The sequence below is a fragment of the Pituophis catenifer genome, unplaced genomic scaffold, assembly GCF_029215685.1.
Source record: "Pituophis catenifer annectens isolate HBS135680 unplaced genomic scaffold, rPitCat1.0.hap2 SCAF_9, whole genome shotgun sequence".
NCBI lineage: Eukaryota > Metazoa > Chordata > Lepidosauria > Squamata > Colubridae > Pituophis > Pituophis catenifer.
The window spans coordinates 8922452-8946022 of NW_027256889.1; the positions used below are offsets into that span (position 1 = coordinate 8922452).

General features: G+C 42.7%; 1 protein-coding gene across 1 annotated transcript in view; it reads left to right on the forward strand.

Annotated features, from left to right (window-relative positions):
- The window catches only part of LOC139321348 (retroviral integration site protein Fli-1 homolog), a 30834-nt gene that overhangs the window by 2055 nt on the left and 5208 nt on the right, over positions 1-23571 (forward strand). The window contains exons 2-5 of the mRNA XM_070950019.1: positions 20267-20472; positions 21657-21808; positions 21976-22179; positions 23168-23251. Coding sequence (XP_070806120.1) covers positions 20267-20472; positions 21657-21808; positions 21976-22179; positions 23168-23251 — 646 coding nt within the window. The remainder of the gene's footprint in view (positions 1-20266; positions 20473-21656; positions 21809-21975; positions 22180-23167; positions 23252-23571) is intronic.

Genomic DNA, 23571 nt, shown 5'->3' on the forward strand with positions numbered 1-23571 from the left:
TAGTTGGCTTCAAGGGGACGCATAGAGACCATAGAGGCATAGACTCACGACTAGCAAAGGACCTGGCCTAACATCACCCTCCATCTTCCTTCTCTATGACATTTCGGATTAGCTGGTGAATACAGCTCCACAACTTCCAGGTGAATGAGAACGCTGATGTCTTCTCTCACTTGAGGGTTCCCCCAAATCTTGAGAACCAGTCTTGGGTTTGGCATCGACTTTAGGATTTTCTGGAATGCTTCAGGCGTGAGAGGCCAAGATTTGTTGCCTGTTTGTTTTTCTTTCCCTGTTCATTTTGTGGCAGGGATAGATAAAAGTTGCCTTAACAGTCTGCCTTTCCATGGGACGTAGAAAGAATGATTCAGTTTCCAAAGAAATAAGGCTCTGCAGTTTTCTTCAAGTCAAACCAAGTTAATCAGACACCACCACCCCATCCCAGATTCTCTGCTCTTCCTGCTTTCAAAATGATTTGATTTGAAAAAGCCATCTGATGAAGATCTAGCAAGGCAGTGATATGAGCCTGGTTATCTCTGCAGACCAAGGGGCTGTTAATGGATGATGCAAGGCTAACGTAGATTTGATGAATTATTGCTTTTAAAATGTACAAGAAGAGAAAAAAATTGCCAATTTGACTGAGCGATGAAGACACCAGGCTAGAGATCAGGAGTTCTAGTCCCGCCTTAAGAATGAAAGCCGGTTGGGTGACTTTGGGCCAATCACCAGGAGACAGTGAGTTCTAGTCCCGCCTTAGGCATGAGCTCACCTGGGTGACTTTGGGACAGTTTGTCTCTCTAGGACAGTGTTTCTCAACCTTGGAAGCTTGAAGATGGATGGACTTTAACTCCCAGAATCCCCCAGCCAGCAGCGCTGGCTGGGGGATTCTGGGAGTTGAAGTCCACCCATCTTCAAGCTTCCAAGGTTGAGAAACACTGCTCTAGGACCAATTCACCTCACAGGGTTATTGTTGTTGTTGTGGGGAAAATTGGAAGAGGAAGAAGTGCCTTGACTTGTTTATAAAAATAATTTTAAAAGACGAGATATATTTAAATGCCATTTTGAATTTCTGGAGCAGGTCTACCATTGGGTCAACCAGAAACTTTAAGAAAGCAGAAGCAGAGATTACCAACTTTTTAAACATGGTTATTCCTCTCACCCCCCCATCCCACCCCCCATCCTGTGTGTAATTGTTGAGGTTAGCAGGTGAGAGAACATTTGACTTCAGGGCTATGCAATGTGGATTCTTCAAAATCTATTTATTCCGTCACTTGCCAAGTCTCAGCTTGTGGGGCTACATAGCAGAGGTGTTGTTAAAAGAACCTTCTCTTGTCATGCCAGGATTCTCCCATAATAATTGCAAGGATACAAAAAGAGTATGTTGGAACTGATCAGAAACCTTCCATCCATTAAGGAAAATTTCTGGGAAACTCCCACGCACAACATGGAGCCAAAAAGCAATCAAGTGATCTTGGTGTCCTCTAACAACAATCGTTTCTGAGGCAAACTATTTCTGGTTTCCTCCTGAATGCTTTCTCCATGGCTTTGCAGCACCTTCTTGAGATACTTTGGGGACAAATTCAGGGCACCTCGTAATGGCAAATCCTATAGCAAAACCCCTGTTCAAACAAATCCTTTTTGCATCTCTTCATAATTTCCAGCACCATGTTATTCTTGATATGGTGATAGAATTCCCTAACTTGCTATATTATACAGCATGCTGGCTGGAGACTTCTGGGAATTGAAGTCCACCCATCTTAAGAGTTTGCCAAGGTTGAGTAATCCTTGGTTATAAGGATGAATTATGAGGAAAGGCCACGTCTGACTCCATCCTCAGCCATGGAAATTCCCTGGGTGATTTCGGGCAAGTCATACTCTCTTATCTCAATCTATTTCACCAGGTTATTGTTATGGGGATAAATGGAATGGCAGTAGTTGTCTAAGCAGCTTTGAGCAAAGGTGGAATATCAATCTACCCAAGAAATAGTCTTCTCCTGTGACGTCCATCTAGTTTCCTTGGTGACAATTTAGACATGCTCACCTCTCTGGTATTTTCATTTGTGCAATCTAAACCTACACCCTTGAGTTTTCTCGTGGTCTCTCATCCCAGTTTGATTATTTTTTTTTCCAAGTTTGCCTACCAGGGCTGGAACAAGCCCTTCAGCTGGGCAACCCCTAAAGAGTCTCTTTGAGCAAAGATAAGAAGGCTTTCCTGTCCCGGGTACCGTTTTCATACCCAGCCCAATTCCTCCAAATTTGACAGATCCTTTCTCCCAGCCAGTCCTGCTTCTGCCGGCCTCTGCTGTCCCTTTGTCCCATCAGTTGCCAAAGAATTGCTGGAGCAGAGGAGACCAAGCGCCAGTAAAACCGCCAACCCCCCCCCTCCTCCCAGACTTAGGATTTCAATAGCCAAACAGGAAACTCTGCACACATCTCTCCCATCACCTCCTCCTCTTGATCCTTTATTACAGAAGATGGGAGAGCTATTTAAAGACCCCCCAAGCTAACAAGGGCAGCTCCGAGCTTCTCCAGCAGTCCTTATCAGCAGCAACAGAGGCTTCCGCCATTGTGGCCTCAGACTTCCTGCCTCGGCTTCCTGTGCTAGCTGTCCCACCAGCATCTCCGAGCTGCAACCATAAACCCCCCCTCCCATACCGCTGTCCTCCATCTCTGCCATGTCAGCCTTGCCCGCCTCACATGTGAGCAACACGAGTGGATTTTCCTTGCTCCGAGCAATGTTCAGAATCCCAAACATGTTGTTTGAGCCCCTCCGGGCTATAATTTGTAGTTCTCCATATACTCATACAGATAAAAATATAGATTCCCCTTGCTTTACAGTGGCCACCAGTCCTTTATGATAAAGGCCAGTCCTTGACTGCAGAAAGATGTCCTTTGGGGATATATTTATTTTTTCAAAACCTCACTTTTGTCCTCTCTTTAGGTCATTTCACTCTTGCGATACCCATGTATACCGCTTCATGCAGCGGCTTTTACATCGTTCGTGTGGAAAATGAATTGTCTTCTTTAAACGAATGTACACGGGCTGTTTGGTTTTAGAATGTGTGTTTTGTTGAAGTTTTTCTTGGTTCGGCTCTCCAGTTTTCTTTTGTAAAGCCAAGTTACCAACATAAACAATTATTATTATTATGTTTTAATTCTGATGAAACTCTGCCAAATTAGCCCCTTTATCATTTGTTGGTCCTTTGGTTTTTTTTTTTCCCAAGAAAATATGGTCACCATATTTAAAAGCCTCCTGCTATTTTTCGTGAGTCCGAAGGTTTCTGTCTCCCATGTAAATTCCCATGGAAGTCTGGACTTAATGCTTGTTTGGTGAGGAAAACTCAATAGAAGATTGCACTGGGGGAGGGGGTGTAACTGGTCCTGGGGGAGGTGGGATTTGCACCATGTGACCACTGACCCTAATCTCCAGGGCTGCCATCCATCTGTCAAGAGTCTTCTGGGAATCGCATTAAAAATGAACCGTTTTAGCAGTGTGAGTCTGGCTGATTATTAGTTTCCCATAATACCCCTGGATGAAGCATCCTTTGGGGGCATTGTGGGAAATCAAAAGAGCATAGAGACTTAACGGCAGGTGCTCCCTGTGATTCTGCTCACACCTAAAATGGGAAGCAGATACGGCATTGGTCCAACCTATTTCTTTTTCTAAAAAATGTACAAGACTGAACAAGATGAAATCATATAACATGCCATCTGATTTGGGCTAACCTTACAGATGGAAAAAGACTACATCTTCCAAAATTCCTGACTGGCACAGTCAGCCCAGTGGGAATAGACTGGGAACTCAGGAAAGTGTTTGTTGGTAAAACGCTTGAGTCAGGCCCATATAGCTTCAGAATTGATAAAAGTGAGAAGAAAAGTTGATTCCTGGTCTAAAGCATATGGTCAAAAAAATCAAAAGGACAGCTACAATGGTGTGATCCGATTTCTTCTACATTTTAATTTAGTTTTTATAATTAAAAAAGAAAAGAAAAGAAATAATACTGATACAAATGCACAAACTATGCCAGCAGCAGTTTACTGGTGGATAACCAATATCATTTCAAATAACTGGCACTCCAAACTATCGCTAGCTAATATATTCTAATACACCATTAATAACTTAAGACATTTCATGACCAATTCCTAGTAGACATATGCCTCTATTCACAACATGAAAACTGATAACAGGAAAAAGAAAATATTTAAATAAACAATATATGGAAAGAATATGGCAACGAATGCCTGTAGACAATACATCAGATTAAAATATAAATTCCAGAAGTCAAATTGGGGATGCAACACAATGCCAAGCCTAGAATTATACTCCAGAAACCGTTTCCAAGTAAGAACCGTATATCACACTTGTTTTTTTAGATACAAAGTTATTCTAGATATTCCCCATTTAATTAACATTCTTCCGTAGAGGGAATCAGATATCTTTTCCAATAAAAAGCATATATAATCTTTGCAGCTGTTATCATGTACAGTGCTTGTTCACGATATTTTGAATAAAGGTAAGGTGTGGTGGTGTATGGCAAAAGTATCTCTTTGAAATGGAATTACAACTTTCACAGTCCTGTCTGTTTTTAATGTGTGTTGCAAATGAAAAGAAGGTGGTGTGTTGATCACACTGTTGTGGCTGCAATCTTGATGTTTTGACCACATGCATGCAGAATGATGTCACAATGCACAGGATGTCACTTGCTCCCATTCTATCCTTGGCCACATCTGCAATGCTTAAACCCAATTAAGGAATCCAATATCTGAGGTAACATTATTTATCTTTGTTGCACAGTCGGCCAGATGTTTAGACCGAGTTTCGCAGTTTTGTCCACCTACTGAGTCCTTTCCCAAGGACCTGGATGGGCAGATATTGTCATTTGATGGTGTTAAAGGTGTTGTTGTAGGATATTATAAGATTTTCCAAGTAAAGCTGACGTTTGCAATTGACTGATAGTGATTTTGTCAATGCCAAGGGTATTCAAATGATGCTCCAGATGTTTTGGGATTGCACCCAAGGCGCCCACCACTATTGGTACAATCTTTGCTTTCTTTTGCCACAGCTGTTCTATTGTACCTCTTTGCATTGTTTGTTATTATCACACTTCTTAATATAATTTCTATATTTAATATATTTCCATATTTAACATATATGTCCACTATGATTAGTTACAAATTACTAATGGTCTTCATCTCAAGTTTGTTTTGGTTAGAAAGTCAGCTCTGTGAAAAGCCTTTTTTTAAAACAAAATATATTATCAATGACCCACATGGAAATTTTTGTGGCTACTTCCTTATCAGAGTGGTGGCAGAAGTTAAGTCAATCTTTTGCTGACCGGGAGATAAACTTAATTCTGTATGATTTACCTGCTTAATCTTCACCCTGCAGTCTGTTATTCAAAGCCCCTGTGAGTCTGTAATTCCATACAACACTTTTGGTTTCAGATTACATTATTTTCCCATTTGGACCAAGTTCCAAGTCTGTTGCCAAATTCCAGTCTGTCCGTACAGGCCTTCTAGCAAAAATCCGATATGCAGAAATGAGCGGGCAAAGTTTTGCATTGCATAGAAATCTACCCACTCACCTATCACATTTTTATCGCTCAAATCAAGGTGGTTTATGTACAGTGCAGGAGGTCCTTGACTTAACAACCACAATTGGGACCGGAATTTCTGTCATAAATCGGGATGGTCTTAAAGTAATCCTCATATGAATGGAGTTGATTTTACAAGTACTTTGACTGTGGTTGGTCCCAATCCCCGTGAGATTCCACCTCAAGATTCCCCCACATGTCAATTGGACAGAATCAATCCTCCACAATCGACTTTTAGTATTCTCCCTGGAGGCTTAAACAATTTTTTTTTTTAAAAAAAAGTATGTGGGTGTTTCTTTGCAAGTTTGCACATTGCTTTGCTCTGTTTGGGCACTTCTGCAAACTTTAAAACTTCATGCAGAGATTATATTTTGGTTTACAGAAAGCGCTGTGCTATTTTGGCCGTAACGGTAGTAGCAATCCTCATTTCTAAAATCCTAGAAATGTTTAAATTTCCTCCTTCTGTCCTTCATTTTTGTGTTTTGCTCTTCTGCTGCTTTTCAGTTGTTGTTGTTTTTTAAAGTGATGTGTCTAAAATAATTCCAGGTGGGACAATGTGCAGTCACAAGTCTCAGTTCCTTTGGTTAATTTGTCTCTGTTTTCAGTTCCTATATTACCATGCTTGAATTGATAAAAAAAAAAACGCTGTGGTGTAGTTTTGATACAACTGCTTGGTGTGTTGGACTACAATGCCTACCCTATTTTACAAGGTCAACCCTGTCCAGATTGCCCCCCCCCACTGCAAAAAATAGTTTGATAGTATATACATTCATTCAAGATTCACTTAATATTCTAGGTGGGAGGAGAGAAGCAAAGGTTTCCTTTTCACAAAGAGACACCAAGGCAACATGTAGAGAATTCTCTCTTCCTCTTTTATTCTCTACATTAAATCTGTGAGGTGGATTAGGCCGCGAGAGATTTTAGTAATAATTTGTGCTTGGAACTCTGCACTTTAACATGGCCCACGGGATAATCAATAAAATAAACTAACTAGGTGAAAAAAAAAGTAAGGTTCTACATTTAGGCAAGAAAAACAAAATGCACAAGTACAGTATAGGTGGTACCTCACTCAATAGTGGTGACTGTGAGAGGGATCTTGGAATCCTAGTGGACAACATTTTAAATATGAGCCAGCCGTGTGCAGCAGCTGCCAAAAAAGCCAACACAGTTCTGGGTTGCATAAACAGAGGGATAGAATCAAGATCACGTGAAGTGTTAATACCACTTTATAAGGCTTTGGTAAGGCCACACTTGGAATATTTCATTCAGTTTTGGTCGCCACAATGTAAAAAAGATGTGGAGACTCTAGAAAGAGTGCAGAGAAGAGCAACAAAGATGATTAGGAGACTGGAGGCTAAAACATATGAAGAATGGTTGCAGGAACTAGGTAGGTCTAGTTTAATGAAAAGAAGGACTAGGGGAGACATGATAGCAGTCTTCCGATATCTCAGGGGCTGCCACAAAGAAGAGGGAGTCAAGCTCTTCTCCAAAGCACCTGAGGGCAGGACAAGAAGCAATGGGTGGAAACTAATCAAGGAGAGAAGCAATTTAGAATTAAGGAGAAATTTCCTGACACTTAGAACAATTAATCAGTGGAACAACTCACCTCCAGAAGTTGTGAATGCTCCAACACTGGACGTTTTTAAGAAGATGTTGGATAACCATTTGTCTGAAGTGGTGTGGGTTTCCTGCCTAAGCAGGGGGTTGGACTAGAAGACCTCCAAGGTCCCTTCCAACTCTGTTATTCTATTCTATTCTAGGCTGGGAGAGAGAGAAAGTGACCCAAAGTCACCAGGCAGGTTTCCATGACTGAAATTGATGGAGAACCTTGAACAATCCATGCTGGCTGGGGATTCTGGGAGTTGAAGTCCAGATATCTTAAACTTGAGAAATAACCGAGGTAGAGGATAGAGCAGACTGGTTCGGAGTTGTTCCAGGACAAGAAACAATGGTGGATATTAGAAGGCATAGATTTCACCTAGACATTAGGAAATCTTCCCCAAGAGTTAAGAGAGGTTCAGCAATGAGGCATGGAGGTGGGAAATACTCCTTCCCTGGAGGCCATTCAACACAAGCTAGGTGGCCTTTTACCAAGGATGCTAGAATAACGGACTTTTTGCTCTGGAAAGGGAATTGTGCTAGATGATCTCAAGGTTCGTTCCAAACCTTACCTTCTATAGTTCTATGAACAATTCCTGAACGCCATCACTCTGCTAAACAAATAATTCCCTCAACACTGTCAAACTATTCACTGCGTCTGCATTACTATTACTATTAATCTTCTCATCATTCCTACCACCCATCTCCCCCCACTTATGACCGCATGGCTGTAACTTTGTTGCTTGTATCCTTACGATTTATATCGATTGTTTCCTAGTATGATTAAATTGCTTATTTGTACCTTGTGACTATCATTAAGTGTTGTACCTTATGATTCTTGACGAATGTATCTTTTCTTTTTATGTACACTGAGAGCATATGCACCAAAGACAAATTCCTTGTGTGTCCAATCACACTTGGCCAATAAAGAAAGAAAAAAAGAATTTACCAATGTTTTGCTATACAAGTAGTACTTGACGTACGACTATAATTGCAACCAGTGTTAAGAGATGCGTCATGTCCATTCTGGGACATTTGCTGCAGTCATTAAATCATATTTCACATGAATTTGGCTTTCCCCATTGACTTTGCTCCTTGGAAGCCTCTGGGAAGGTCGCAAACAATGATCACGCGACCTCAGAATATTGCAACTGTTGTCAATACATGCCAATTGCCAAGTCCCCAAGCAGCAATCATATGACCATGGGGACACTACAATGATCATAAGTGTGAGTACCAGTTGTAAGTCACTTTTTCAGTACCATCGTGCCTTCAAACAAATTGCTGAACAAATGCAAGCTGAGGAGTAACTGTAATGTATTTTTTTTATTACTTTTGCATTGTCAGTTCAGAAGGCAAAACTTTCAGCATCCAAATCACAAATATTTTGTGAATGAGCCCTGTTAATAAAGGTCTGCCTGTTATTTCCTGTATGAAATTTCCACCCGACTTTGTTATGTAAATTCAGCTGTCATTCATAATCAAAGATGTTCCATATTCTCCTATCACAGGATAGTACCCCCGATCTCTGATGAAATACAGGCAATAAAATTCATACGCACATAAATGTGTTAGTTTTTAGGCTCTCACAAGACTCTTTGTTGTAAAGTGAAATCCTTCTAATTCTTATCTAGCTAGGAATCAGGAAAATGGTGAATATTATGTATGGAACGATACCTTCTGGAATAAGACGTGGTATCCGAAACAGGCATTTTTGATTATAACTTCATAGCATCTTCCCGTCTGATCTTCTCCTCTTAAATTTCCCCCCAAATATTGCTAACTATGGATGCTGTTTAAAATTTAGGGTCTTAGGTATGAGGAAGCATTATATGTTATTTTAAATGCAATTAAGATAATTGATTCTCAGATGGCTCTTAACACCTACATAGAGGGTTGGAGCCAATCTTTAACACATGAAATTAGCAACTGGGGCCTCAACCCAACTTATCTAGATTAATACTTCATCCTGTTATCTTAAAGTACCAACAAATTACAAGAATGAATTTCTTGGAAGTGAGCCTCTTTATTTAAAAAGAAAGCACATTTGCAGAATTATTTAAGCACAGTTCACATTTGCAACACTGGATTTTTGACCAGTGTGATTTTCTATCTTGACAGTCTGATTTCCAGGGATTTTTACAAATGTGCACAAATCACAAAACTGACTATTGAAAGCCAACCATTTTGCGAAAGTCAACATCATCTTGGAAACGTAAATCCAGTTTTAGATATCCACATCTGATATTGGTGCTTTTGAACATCGGAGCTTTATTCTTAACCAGGCTGATAATATTGCCTGCAGAAACTGTAGTGAAATGTGAACCTTGTCAGTGAATTGATGGTGGAATTAATATCTTAAATGGCAAGTAAGAACTCAGAACATAAACAGGAATTTTTGGCAGAAGCATTGTATTGCAGACTAAATAAGGCAACCAGTTTAATAGGCCTCGTTCTCGACTTGCAACCATTTTTAATTGACAATTCAAAAGTAATAAAAAAACGATTTACAGCTGGTCCTTACACTTATGACCAAGCATCCTGGTGCTATGTACTCCCCATTTGCAACCTTCCCTGCCAGCTTCCAAAAAAGTCAATGCGGGAAGCTGGGTCCACTTAACAATCATATGATTCACTTAACAAAAGTGATTTGTTTAATCACCGAGGTAAAGAAAAGTTCATGAAAAGAGGCACAACTCACAATTGCCTTGCTTAGCAACAGAAATGCCGGTCCCCATTGCAGTCATCAATTGAGGACTACCTGTCTATAAGGCCACCATTTCTTACCTGCAATAACCTGAAGGGCCATTAGATGGGGGTACAGAAGACTTCATGAGAGCTCTATGGCTCCATCAAAGGGCTTCTGAGATATTTACAGCTCAGACACGATAGTTTATATAATGTTATTATGGCAAATGAATGGGTTAACACAATGGGTGGAAACTAATCAGGGAGAGAAGCAACTTAGAACTAAGGAGAAATTTCCTGACAGTTAGAACAATTAATCAGTGGAAGAAACTTGCCTCCAGAAGTTGTGAATGCTCCAACACTGGAAGTTTTTAAGATGTTGGATAACCATTTGTCTGAAGTGGTGTAGGGTTTCCTGCCTAAGCAGGGGGTTGGACTAGAAGACCTCCAAGGTCCCTTCCAACTCTGTTATTCTAAATTCGGTTGTTCTACACAAAAGGTCTGCCCATAAGGAAAAAACTGGAAAGCACTGTGATTTTTTAAAAAACTGGCTTTTGCTAGTAGGTGTAGTAGCAATTGTCTGGGTTTATGAACTGAACAGGAAGAGCACAGGGGTTTCCGACGAAAGACTGTCTCATTCATTCATGCATCTCTTTCACTCCTTGTGCTAAGAGAGATGCACACCCCCGAATCCTCTTTTACAGACACACTGCAGAGTTTCCAACTTGGATTTTCTACCCTATCCAAATGGGAAACATATAAAGGAATATGAAAGTTTCCTTTTAAGTTTCCTTTAAGACATGATAGCAGAGGTCCAATATCTGAGGGGCTCCTACAAAAATGAGGGGATCAGTCAAGCTATTTTCCAATGCACCAAAATGCAAGGCAAGAAAGAATGGATGGAAATTAACCAAGAAGAGAAGCAACCTAGAACTAAGGAGAAAATTCCTAATGGTTAGAGCAATCGACCAATAATGGTGCTCCATCATTGATAATCATTTGTCAAAAATGGTATAGGATCTCCTGCTTGAGCAGGGGGTTGGATAGAAGACCTCCAAAGTCCCTTCCAACTCTATTATTCTATGTTCTAAGTGGAATTCAGCTCCTGGTAATTATCATAACTCTATGCAGTTTTCCTGGCTACCATACAGAAATATTTGCCCATTCTCTTCTTCTGTGTTACTTTTTCAATTTCCCACCAATCTTTGCTGATCATCTCCAAGCCATGATTCAACATTATCACTCATTTGGAAGCCACACAATGCTGCTACTACCCGATTGGGCAATTTAAACATATAAATATTGAAAACGAAACCTAATGTAGATATTTTTTGCTCATTTAGTTCAGTTTTTAACAGATTTATTTTTTATTACAATTTTTAAATCTCCCAATTGTGTAACCAAAGCTCTCTGGGAAGCTTTATTGTTCAATTCTTACAGGGATTCTTAAATTTTGCAGCACCACAACTGTTTCAAGGTGCCAGGGGTGTCTGCCAAGTGTGGTCCAAATAACGAATGGCTGATATAACCGTATAATTGATCCACCCATGGCCACAGCTGCCATTGTGATGTTATTTACCACATCCTGTGGACATCCTTGGAATCTGCTGATTTCTGTCTCTGCAATGCTGATCAAATACCTTGTTTCCCCGAAAATAAGACCCAACTGGAAAATAAGGCCTAGTGTGATTTTTCAGGATGCTTCTAATATAAGCTCTACCCCCAAAATAAGCCCCAGTTAAGATCATCAGCAGACAGAGATATTTAGTACTGTATTTTCCCCAAAATAAGACCTAACTGGAAAATAAGCCATAATGCATCTTTTGGAGCAAAAATTAATATAAGACCTGGTCTTATTTTGGGGAAAACACGTTATGGCTCATGGCAGCCTGGGGTGGCTTACAAATTCCATAAAATAAATTAATACATACATAACAGTGAGCTTGTCCCTCAGCCCCGTTGTCTCCTCTGGGCAATACTGAATCACAGTTTAAAGACTCCTGTGCTAAGCCCAAATCAAACCAGGCCATCTTTTTTTGAACCAGGGGTGGGTTCTACTTACCTTTACTACCGGTTCGCGGGCGCTCTTCTGCGCATGCGCAGAAGCTTCTGCACATGCCCAGATCACCTATGATGACATCTGGCTCAGTGGGCAGAATCTCCTGCCGGTTTTACTACCGGTTCTTGCGAACCGGTCCAAACCGAGAGCAACCCACCACTGATTTGAACCCACCCCTTCTTCCTGCCAACCACTACAGGATTCCGCCCTTTCTCCAATTTGGAAAAAGACCGGGGCAGAGGACCAAGAGTGAGGGCCTCTCTCCTCACCTCTTCCTCTCAGATACACGAAGATGGCCACCAAAATCAAGTTGCATTGAAGAAATGATTGAAAAGGGAAAATTAAGAGAACTTCTATCCGGGCTTTCCTCGGATAAGTTTCTGCCAACTGCTTTAGACAGAATAGTCATCTGGCTGGAATCCAACCCATTGTTCTCTCCCTCCCTCCCCATCTCTTCCTTCAGCCTCCGAGGTGCCCATATTTTGCTTTGGAATCGGGTGTTACCCACAGTTCAGCATTACTTGCAGCTCTTCGGCCCCACCCACCATTTTGTGCAACGCAGCGCAACAGTGAGGCAATCTCGTCCTTGCGTGATTGTGCACTTCGGTCATTAGGAAGCCTGGTGGCTGGTTTAAAAAAGGAAGGTTTTCTATCAGCAAAGGGAGCCTGAGGCTTTTCATAGCCAATAGGCATCAGAAGGGGTGCTGAGCAATGGAGCTTCCATGTTCAAGGGCAGTGTACCTCGACATCTACAGCTACTGCTATGAGATGACCAGCCATCTCCATGGGTCCAATAAATCTCTATTTATCTAATGTTTCGGATACAGCAGGAACAGGTGGGGAGGCTGTTTCCATCATTCCTGGTTTCTAAAAATTCCCCCTAGAGTTACTATGTTTTCTATAGAAGCATGGTTAGGCTACTACTTAGTTGATTCTCTCATCATGCTCAGTGCTAGTAGGTTGCTGTTTGCTATAATGGGATACCCGAGTCTAAAATTGTGTGTTTACTATAAAATGAAAACCCAGCCTTAGAATTTAAAACGGTTTGAGCCTAGGATTTGGGAGTACTACAATAGAATTGCACGGGGTTTGTTTCATTCTAGAATAAGACCACGAAATCCAGGCTGCAATACTGCAGAAAAGGCATAGGTGGCAGCAAAGAGAAATGGGAAATCCTTTGCTGCCATCAAGCGGTCGCTTGGACCATTGCATCCCAGACTTTGCACCTCCATGCTTCATACATATGGAGTGAATTCATACACCATACTAAGCCAGGCTAAGAAATTATGGTCATATACAACAGTCTAAGCCAGTTTTTCTCAACCTTGGCAATTTTAAGGAGTGTGGACTTCAACTCCCAGAATTCCCCAGCTTGCTACAGCATGGTGGCTGGGGAATTCTGGTCTTTGAAGTCCATACTTCTTGCCAATATTAAGAAACTCTGGTCTAACTCCAAACCAACCAGTTCTCATTCCAATTTAATACAGGTATGTTGTACAACATCAGCCATAAAAAAAACAGCAATTCTTCCTTCTTGAGTAGCCTCCTCCAACATGGGCACTTTCTGGCCATGATTCCTAGAATTTTGAGGAACTCTGGGAGCTGAGGTCTGAAAGGCATCCATGATGGAGTAGACTACCCTAGATATTCTTCATTGGATCCTTGGTCTTGTAAAATGCCGCCTTCTGCTTTGGCTCCTGCTAGTCTCTTGGACTGCAAGGCGATCCAACCGGTCAGTCCTAGAGGAGATCAACCCTGACTGCTCTTTAGAAGGCCAGGTCCTGAAGATGAAACTCAAATACTTTGGCCACCTAATGAGAAGGAAGGACTCCCTGGAGAAGAGCCTGATGCTGGGAAAGATGGAGGGCAAAAGAAGAAGGGGACGGCAGAGAACGAGGTGGCTGGATGGAGTCACTGAAGCAGTCGGCCTGAGCTTAAATGGACTCCAGAGGATGGTGGAGGACAGGAAGGCCTGGAGGAACGTTGTCCATGGAGTCACGATGGGTTGGACACGACTTCACAACTAACAACAAAAAAAGAGATCACCAGAAGCACCAGATTCATCTTTTAGATGATTAATTGAATCTTTCAGGTTAGTAGAAGGCTACTTCAAGATGTATGGATTTCAGTGGCCGACTGGGGATCTCTGGGAGTTGAAAACCACTCATCTTAAAATGGCCAAGTTTGAAAATTGTGGTTTTAGGAGGCCCCGAGAGCTTTCCTTGACCAGCTGAAGAACGGAGACCATTGTGTGCAAAACAGGCCTCCTAAGAAGCCAAGCACAGTTCCTCACACCACCCCCTTTGCTCTGAGTGTTTGCATCTGACAATAGCATCTCCTATCAAGACTGCAGAAGTGTCTGTTCAGCACCCTGCCAACTTCTGCTTTTAGTTCTTGACTGAGTTTGCATTGCAGCACCCAGGTTTAGGGGTGGGGGTGGGGGTGCGTGTGCCAGATTCAGATTCTCCTCCACAAAGACCACATTGGAGCAAACATTTGTTTCGCAAGTCTCGGGAAGCTGCCTTGGAGGAATCCAAGATGTCCTGAACAAAGGCAACTCTGAGCATAGGCAGAGTGTGGTTTTGTTTTGTTTTTTCCTTCCCTCCCCCCCCCCCCCAAGCAAGCAGATGCAGACGTCCTTTGCTAGCCAAACGGTGCCGGGTAAATTTAAGAGGAAGCTTTGCAGGTGATCCTTGACTTACAGCAATTCATTTAGCAACCCTTTAAAGTTACAATGGCTTAATGAATGGCACTGGGGCAAGAAAAGGCTTAACGAAAGGTCCTTGTATTTACGACCCTCACAATACCCCTGCTAATAATGTGATCAAAATTCTGGTGCTTGGCCAAAAGGCATGTAATTATGACGGTTGCAGCATCCAAGGGCCATATGATCACCATGTTCAACCTTCCCAGCTGGATTCTGATCAGCAAAATCAATACGGAAAGCCGGATTTGTTTATATTGATTCACTTAACAATTGCTTAACAACCGTGGCCCAATATATATATATATATATATATATGTAAAAGTCACTTAACCACCTCATTGCTTAGCAATGGAATTCTGTTCCCAACTGCATTCATCATGGGAGGACTGTAATGATCCCAATGATATAAAGCATTATCTTAAAAGGTAAATTTGCTTGTGGGCACAACTCATTGTGCCCACGTGACACCCCTCCTGCGCGAGCTGCACTGGCTCCCAGTGGTCTTCCGGGTGCGATTCAAGGTGTTGGTTACCACCTTTAAAGCGCTCCATGGCATTGGACCCGGGTACCTTCGAGACCGTCTTCTGCCACCAGTAGCCTCCCACCGGCCAGTTCGCTCCCACAGAGAGGGTCTCCTCAGGGTGCCATCGGCCAAATTATGTCGGCTGGCAACACCCAGGGGGAGGGCCTTCTCTGTGGGAGCCCCTGCCCTCTGGAATGATCTGCCCCCAGAAATTCGTAAAATCTCTGATCTCCGTGTATTTCGCTGTGCCCTTAAACCTTGTTGTTCTGCCAGGCTGGGCTATCAATGTAAAGATTTTAATTGGTTTTAAATGGGATTTTAAATTTGGGGTTTTATAAATTGGGCCTATTATTTAATAATTTTAATTATTTTTAAATTTTGTCTGTCTTTGTGTTTTTAATTAGGCTGTACACCGCCCTGAGTCCTTCGGGAGAAGGGCGGTATAGAAATAAAATAAATAAATAAATAAATAAATTGTAACTCTCCTAAATTTTAGACTCTTTAAAAAATCTTTTTTTAAAAAAAAAAAAACCTTTATGTAAAAAATCTCAAAAGCCAGAGCTGTTGGCTTTCTGGTCACAAAATCTTTGCCTCGATTAGCTAGAAACCTCACAACTCCATGGGTGCATGACATCTTCCCTTCAGGGTTGGTCGTCTTACAGCTCAGTGTGTCGTGCAAAATCCAACCTTGTAGGGTTTGTTTAGGAATAACTGTTTTGTGCGCACGTAGAAAGTGAGTTGACTTCGCAACCGAGTTATGCGTCTTCAGTGATTGCAGCCTCCGCCTTCAGCAGGGCCACCTCCCAGTTCTGTGGTTTAAAAACCGAGAAAGAGTTGGCCTTATCAGCAAGGGCCTCGCAATTCTTTTCCTCTGGCGGATTATTGTACCGTAATTTCACTACAGGTCAGAAAGATGGGTGCAGAAGGGAACGGAGCTCCTACCTGCACGTTTAACTGTGATTTGAATGACGGAATTGAAGTTTCTTGCTGTTGCCTGTTTTATTTCAAGGATTGTCACTGGCAGGGAGAATCTTGCCATGTTTCAGACAGGCCACTGATGGCTGACAGTTGCATATTTACCATCCCCAAGGACAGCGTCATATTTTGCTTCAGTTCTTCCCCTATCAAATACACTAACTTTACAAGTCTTTTATCAGAATATATTCCTTTTTATTGCCTATGCCTGGTAGAATCAATCTTTCTTTCTCTTTCTCTCCCTCCCTTTTTCTTTCTCTTTCTCTCTCTCCCCTCCCTCTTTCTTTCTTTCTCTTTCTTTCTCTTCTTTCGTTCTCTCTCCCTCCCTCCCTTTTTTCTTTCATTCACCCCTGCCCACCTCCCTCTTTTCTTTTTCTCTTTCCTTTTCTCCTTTTTTCTCCCTCCCGCCCTAGAATCTTTCTTTTCCTTTCTTTCTCTCTCTCTCTCTCCCTCCCTCCCTTTTTCTCTCTCTCCCTTTCTCCCTCCCTTTTTTCTTTCTCTCTCCCCCCTCCCTCCTTTTTCTTTCTTCTTTTTCTCTCTCCCTCCCTCCCTTCCTTTCTTTCTCTCCTGCTCTCTTCCTCCCTTTTTTTCTTTCTTTTTCTTTCACTTTCCTTACTTTCTTTTCTTTCTTTTTCTCCCTCCCTCCCTAGAATTTCTTCTTTTTCTTTTTCTTTTTCTTTCTTTTCTTTTCTTTTCTTTTCTTTTCTTTCTCTTTTCTTTTCTTTTCTTTTCTTTTCTTCTTTCTTTTCTTTTCTTTTCTTTTCTTTTCTTTTCTTTCTTTTTTTCTTTTCTTTTCTTTTCTTTTCTTTTCTTTTCTTTTCTTTCTCAACTGAGCTGTATAGCTGCCACCTCCCTGCTATTTCCTGTGCCAAAGTTGTGTCACTGCCTAGGAATCCCAACAGCAGACGAGGCAGAGAGGTGAAAAATCACATTGTGTGGCCCTGGGAAACGTCAGCTATGTAATATTAAGTAAGAAAAAAGAAAGATCAAAAAGAAAGATAAAAGTGTAAGAGAGGAAAAGAAATAAAAGAAACTGGGGAGCTTTAGGCCACGGGCAGTCCTTGATGTATAACCATTTGTTTAATGACTGTTCAAAATTACAAGGGTGCTGAAAAAACTCAGTCCTTCCAACCGTTGCAGCATCCCCACTGTCATGTGACCAGATTTTGGAGACCAGCATGTATTTACAATGGTTGCAAGGTCCCAAGGTCACATGATCTCCCCCCGCCACCTTTCCAGGGAGCTTCCCATAGAAGCAAAGTCAAAGAGGGAAGATGGATTTGCTTAACACCTGTGTGATTCCCTTAATGACTGTGGCAAAAAGCCATAAAATGGGGTGCAACTCACTTAGCAACCACATTGCTTAGCAACAGCGTTCTGGTCCCAGCTGTGGTTACGAGTCGAGGACTAGCTATATCCCGTTCAATTTCTTTTCTGTAGGCAATTTCTCTCTCCTTCGTCACAATCACCCATTCCCCAGGTTTCTGCATTCAGGTCTGTGTTCCCTTTAAGGCCGGGCCAGTGGCGGGTTTCAAATTTTTTTACTACCGGTTGTGTGGGCGTGGCCTGGTGGGCGTGGCATGGCCTGGTGGGCGTGGCATGGCCTGGTGGGCATGGCCTGGTGGGCATAACAGGGGAAGGATACTGTAAAATCTCCATTCCCACCCCACTCCAGGGGATGTTTACTACAAAATCCCCATATCCTCCCGATCAGCTGGGACTTGGGAGGTAGAGAATAGATGGGGGCGGGGCCAGTCAGAATTTTTACTACCGGTTCTCCAAACTACTCAAAATTTCCACTACTGGTTCTCCAGAACTGGTCAGAACCTGCTGAAACCCACCTCTGGGCCGGGCCTGTTTAGAGGCAGGGAGGGCAAAATAGGCTCTCGCTGTGGGTCATAAGTCAAAGACTATCTATATTCCATTCATTTTCAGAATTTGCAAGATGATCCAATGAGCCAAGAACTCATTCCAGAATTCACTGCCTTCCGCTACGGGTCATATCAATGCACCCTCTCCCCTTCTACCACCAGAATCCTACCCACTCTAAAAAAGGGGGGGAAATATTCACAATCTTCAACAATTTCTAAATAATTGACAGAAATAGCATTTCTAGAGAATAATCTCCCAAGGGGGGGGGGGTCTCTCATTGTTAGAGTCGCTTGTTAAAATTCTTTCAAAGCTGCTTTATGGTGACTCTGGGTCTTTCTTTCTTCTATCGAGGCTGTTTGTTTATTTTTCTGCGCATCTTACCTGCCTGTTTCCCTGCTGGAATTATTCCCTGTTGTTCGAATAGATGTTTTGAACTAGAGAAATCCAGGTTACCGAAACAGACACAAGTAGCTTTCTTGCCAGGAGGTGACCGTAATATAAGAATGAAACGGAAGGAGTTTCTTACAACAGCCTTGGAGGCTGGGTGTGGTCAGAAAAGTCAAGATGGCAACTAGAATTGTATTTGCACAACAAAACGATGAAATTCCGTCTGAGGGGAAAGTCATTAAGAAAATATTAGAATGCGCAGAAATGGATAGACTAACTCTTACTATTAAGGATAAAGAAGAACCTGAATATTTTTTTGATATGGGACATATTTTATCAATGGCTAGACAACAGAAACAGAAGTTAGAACGGAGGAGATATAAAAAGAGGAAATGCTAAAGTGGAGAGTTGTTAAAGAAGATGATGTTAAGTATTATGGTTATTATATTATCGTATTATTATTTTATCAATACTATGGTGATGAATACCACAACAAATATGTATATTATGATTGTTTAAAAATAACTGTACCCAGATCACACAGTTTAATGAAAATTGAATGTTTTAAAACAAATAAAACACTTTTTTAAAAAAAGTCAAGATGGCGGACATGATGGGACCTTTGAAGAGGGTGGCCAAGCTCATAATGGCAATGACGCAACTGAAGCTCTGTTTTTCTAGATGCACTGGATAAAAAAAATAATAAGCAGAACTTGGATCTCACCATCCCCTCCATGCTGGCTGGGGAATTCTGGGAGATGAAGTCCAGAGAGGCCTTAATATTGCTAAGATTGAGAAACACCAATGGAAATTGACAGCAGGCATCTCCTAACTCTGCTGTCTGCTCCAAGGACATTCTTTGTTGGGATCAATCAGGATTATTATTTTTTTGGTCCACCCAGTCTAGGAATCTTGTCGGTCAGTTTGGACCCGCCGATAGGTTTCTTAGTAACATGCAAGCGACGGACTCTTTGATTCTTGATTCCCATTTATGTGAACAGCGCCGGAAATGAATAACCGGGTGTGGATTTCCTGCATGGAAAGATTGTGCTTTCCATTCAGGCCTCCAGGATGTTAAAACTAAAATCCTGAATTCAGATCCTTCATTCAAAAGCCTGCAGGGTTCACACAGGGATTGTGGGTTGCTTGTGGCTTGGTAGGTTGTAGGAATTTATTTACTGAATTTATATTACCGCCTATTTGCCCATGGTGATTCAAGGCGGCTTACATCATTTAAAACCACATTAAAAAACAATAAAACTAATAAAAGAATCAAATAGATTAATATAATAAAATCACCCCCATCCACCCTCCACCTCCTGCCCCGGCGACAGCAGATTGCACGAGCCATTTAATGGACTCCATCCTTCTCTGGGTTCCCCAGGCCCGCTGGCAGAACCAGGCCTTCAGCGCCTTCCGGAAGAGTGTTAAGAGTGGGGGCCATTCTAATCTCTGGGGGGATGATGTTCCAGAGAGAGGGAGCCACCACAGAGAAGGCCCTTCTGGGTCCCACCAGGTGTATCGCCCTCGGGGATGGGACCGGCAGCATTCCCTGCCTCCGCACTCTAATGGGTCAGGTAGATGTGACCAGCAAAAGACGGTCCCTCAGATAACTTGGTCCCAAGCCATGAAGGTCTTTAAAGGTGACAACCAGCACAGGAAGGGTGATAAACGAGCAATGCTGTCCCATTAAACAACAATACTGCTAAGTTGGATGTTACATGTTATGTGACCATCAGAATGGATTTAGGGTCTTTCAATCAGGAAATGGACTTGATCTCTCTTCAGTCCAATGTGGTAGATCTCCTCTGATTTTTCTTAATCGTCGCTCTCGTCTTTTCCCGTTACTTCCCTACCTTCTCCTGCAGGAGGCGCTGTCAGTTGTAAGTGAGGACCAGTCCATCTTCGACCCATCCTTTGCCTCCTCACACCTCTTGAAGACCGAAGTGTCTCCAGTGGAAGATTATGGGGGCAAGGAAGAGCCAGGATTGGAAGACCCCTCCTGGTCAGCCCAGGTCAATAGCCGAGGCCATATGGTGAAACAGGAGAACGAACAAGTCAATTGCTCCAGCAGGTTAGCAGCTTTGGAGGGCAGCAATCCAGCTTTCGGACTTATTTATTTCTTTGTTTCATTAGACCTTGAAAATAGGTGGACTTCAATGCCCAGAATTCCCCAGCCAGACATGCAGGCTGAGAAATTCCAGGAGTTAAAGTCTTACATATCTTCAAGCTGCTGAAGTTGAGAAACACTCCATTAAATCAATGTTTCTCAACCTCAGAAACATTAAACTGAGTGGACTTCAACTCCCAGAATTCCCCAGCCAGCCATGCAGCCATCCCCATACTGGCTGGGGAATTCTGGGAGTTGAAGTCCACAAAAGCTTTAAGTTGCTGAGGTTGGGAAACATTGCACTAAAAGTATGTCTGTCTGTCTGTCTGTTTGTTTGTTTGTTTGTTTGTTTGTTTGTTTGTTTGTCAAACATGTACAAGATAGCAAGTATAAGTATGAACCTAAACATGAACAAAGGAAGTATGTATAAATAAATGGAGACAGTAAGACAGGGACGGTAGGCACGCTGGTGCGCTTATGCACGCCCCCTTTACGGACCTCTTAGGAACAGGGTGAGGTCCACGGTAGACAGTTTGAGGTTGAAGCTGTGGGTTTGATATCCTGCCTTTATTTTGTAAAACTCAAATTGGCATCCATAATCGCCTTGTTTTTTTCATGAAAGCCACTCTCTGAGTGATTGCCCCAGAGACACTCAACCAGTTTCCATGCCTAAGAGAGAAGACAAAATCACAGCCTCCCAAGTTCTAGACTAGTCCAGCACCTTCCCCAACACACCACCACTGGATTTTGGACTGAACAAGAGGGACAGCCCAAAGAAATTGACGTTGCCTTCAGGGCAAACAGGTTGGCAGGCTTGATTGCTCTAGAAGATGGTGCTCCTAAATGCATCTCCTGCCAAAGGTTGAGGCTTGGATGAGTGGTTCTACAGCCTGTTTCTCAACCTTGGCAACTTTTAAGATGTCTGGGCTTCAACACCCAGAATCCTGGGAGTGGTAGTTCACATATCTTAAAAGTAGCCAAGGTTGAGAAACACTCGTCCATAGGATGAAAAGAGGAGATTTACAAGGGAGTCCCTCCTTGGCTTCACAACATCTATGGAGCCTTGGCGGATGCCCCACAGATGCCCACCTTGAGTGAAGACCTGCTACCCTCCTTCTCCTATATACCTACCTCTCTCTCTCTCCCAGCAGACAATCACCAGTGGAATGCAGTGCCACCCGCAGGAACAAAGTGGAAGCGGCGGTCGACACATCCCAAGTGTCCTACTCAACTGGATACCCCAATCAACGTAGTCCCCCCGTTTCTTCATCCAGAGAAGAGAAGGTCATTGTTCCAGCAGGTTAGTAGAAGATAGGTCCCTCCCCACCATTTGAAGATTCTGTCTTGTTCCACCAGATCTCACACCTTCCCTGTTGCACCCCAACTCAGCAGCTTCCAAGAGCTGCTTTACGTCCCCTGGCTGTGGACCTCTTCGCTTCTTACTCCAAACTCTCCTCTCCCTCACAGATCCGGGTGTTTGGAGCTGCGACCACGTCCGTCAGTGGCTGGACTGGGCGGTGAAGGAGTATGGCCTTCCCGACATCGAAACCAGCCTCTTTCAGCACATAGATGGAAAGGAGCTCTGCAAATTGGGGAAGGAAGGGTTCCTACGCCTCACTTCACCTTACAACACCGAAATCTTGCTGTCTCACCTCACCTACCTGCGCCAAAGTAAGACCATGAACAAGCTCAGGGATGGGGGGGGGGGGGGGAAACCCGGTGATGTGATGCCAGAGGAGTTGTCTCTGCTGCATGGTGAGAATCTAAATCCTAACATAAATTTGGAGAATTTATTAGATTTTTTTTTAATCCCGCACCTTCATTACTTTATATATAAGGTGGTGAACATATCTAATACTCCTTTCTCTTCCCATTTTTCCCACAACAACTTTGTGAGGTGACATGGGCAGGGTGTGAGAGTTATTAGCCCAGTCACTCAACCGCTTTCAATGCTGAGATGGGACTAGAACTCACTGTCGCCTGGTGATTGACCCAAAGTCAATCAACCGCTTTCAATGCTGAGGTGGGACTAGAACTCACTGTCGCCTGGTGATTGACCCAAAGTCAATCAACCACTTTCAATGCTGATGTGGGACTAGAACTCACCATCACCTGGTGATTGGCCCAAAGTCACTCAACCGCTTTCAATGCTGAGGTGGACTAGAACTCAGTCGCCTGGCGATTAGCCCAAAGTCAATCAACCGCTTTCAATGCTGATGTGGGACTAGAACTCATCATCACCTGGTGATTGGCCCAAAGTCATTCAACCACTTTCAGTGCTGAGGCCAGACTAGAATACACCATCGCCTGGTGATTGGCCCAAAGTCACTCAACCGCTTTCGATGTTGAGGTGGGACTAAAACTCACCCTCTCCTGGTTTTTAGGTCTTCACCACTACACCAAACTGCCTCCGTTTGAATCCCATCATAAAACCCGTTTACTTCTGTAAGCAAAACACTGCTGGTTCTCCATAATCCTGATCTATCATTAATTTTTTAAAACCTTGCACCAAGTTCGGTCATTTAATCTGTCACTGGAACTTTCTGCAAATTGGGCTTTGTGTTGCTGTTGTTTTCTTAAAGGGGAGGGATATTGAAACAAAATGGAGCTTTTTCCTTTTCTCATCATTCCTTCTTCTTTTCTTTCCTTCTTCTGCCAGGCAGTCCCACTTTCACTTATCCGTCTGCACCGGTGATCACCCAGCAGCCTCCTCCGCCTCCACCAAGGGTCCAAGTCAAATCTGGTGAGTTCATACCGTGTTTTCCCCAAAACAAAACCAGGTCTTATATTAATTTTTGCTCCTAAAGACGCATTATGGCTTATTTTCCGGTTAGGTCTTATTTTGGAGAAAATACAGTACTAAACGCCTCCGTCTGGTTGACAATCTTAACTGGGGCTTATTTTGGGGGTAGGGCTTATATTACGAGCATCCTGAAAAATCATGCTAGGACTTATTTTCCAGTTGGGTCTTATTTTTGGGGAAAGAGGGTAACAGAAACTTACAGATTCATTTCAAAGGGCAGAACAGTGAGAAGAGGAAGTGTGGCTAGGTTGGTAACAATT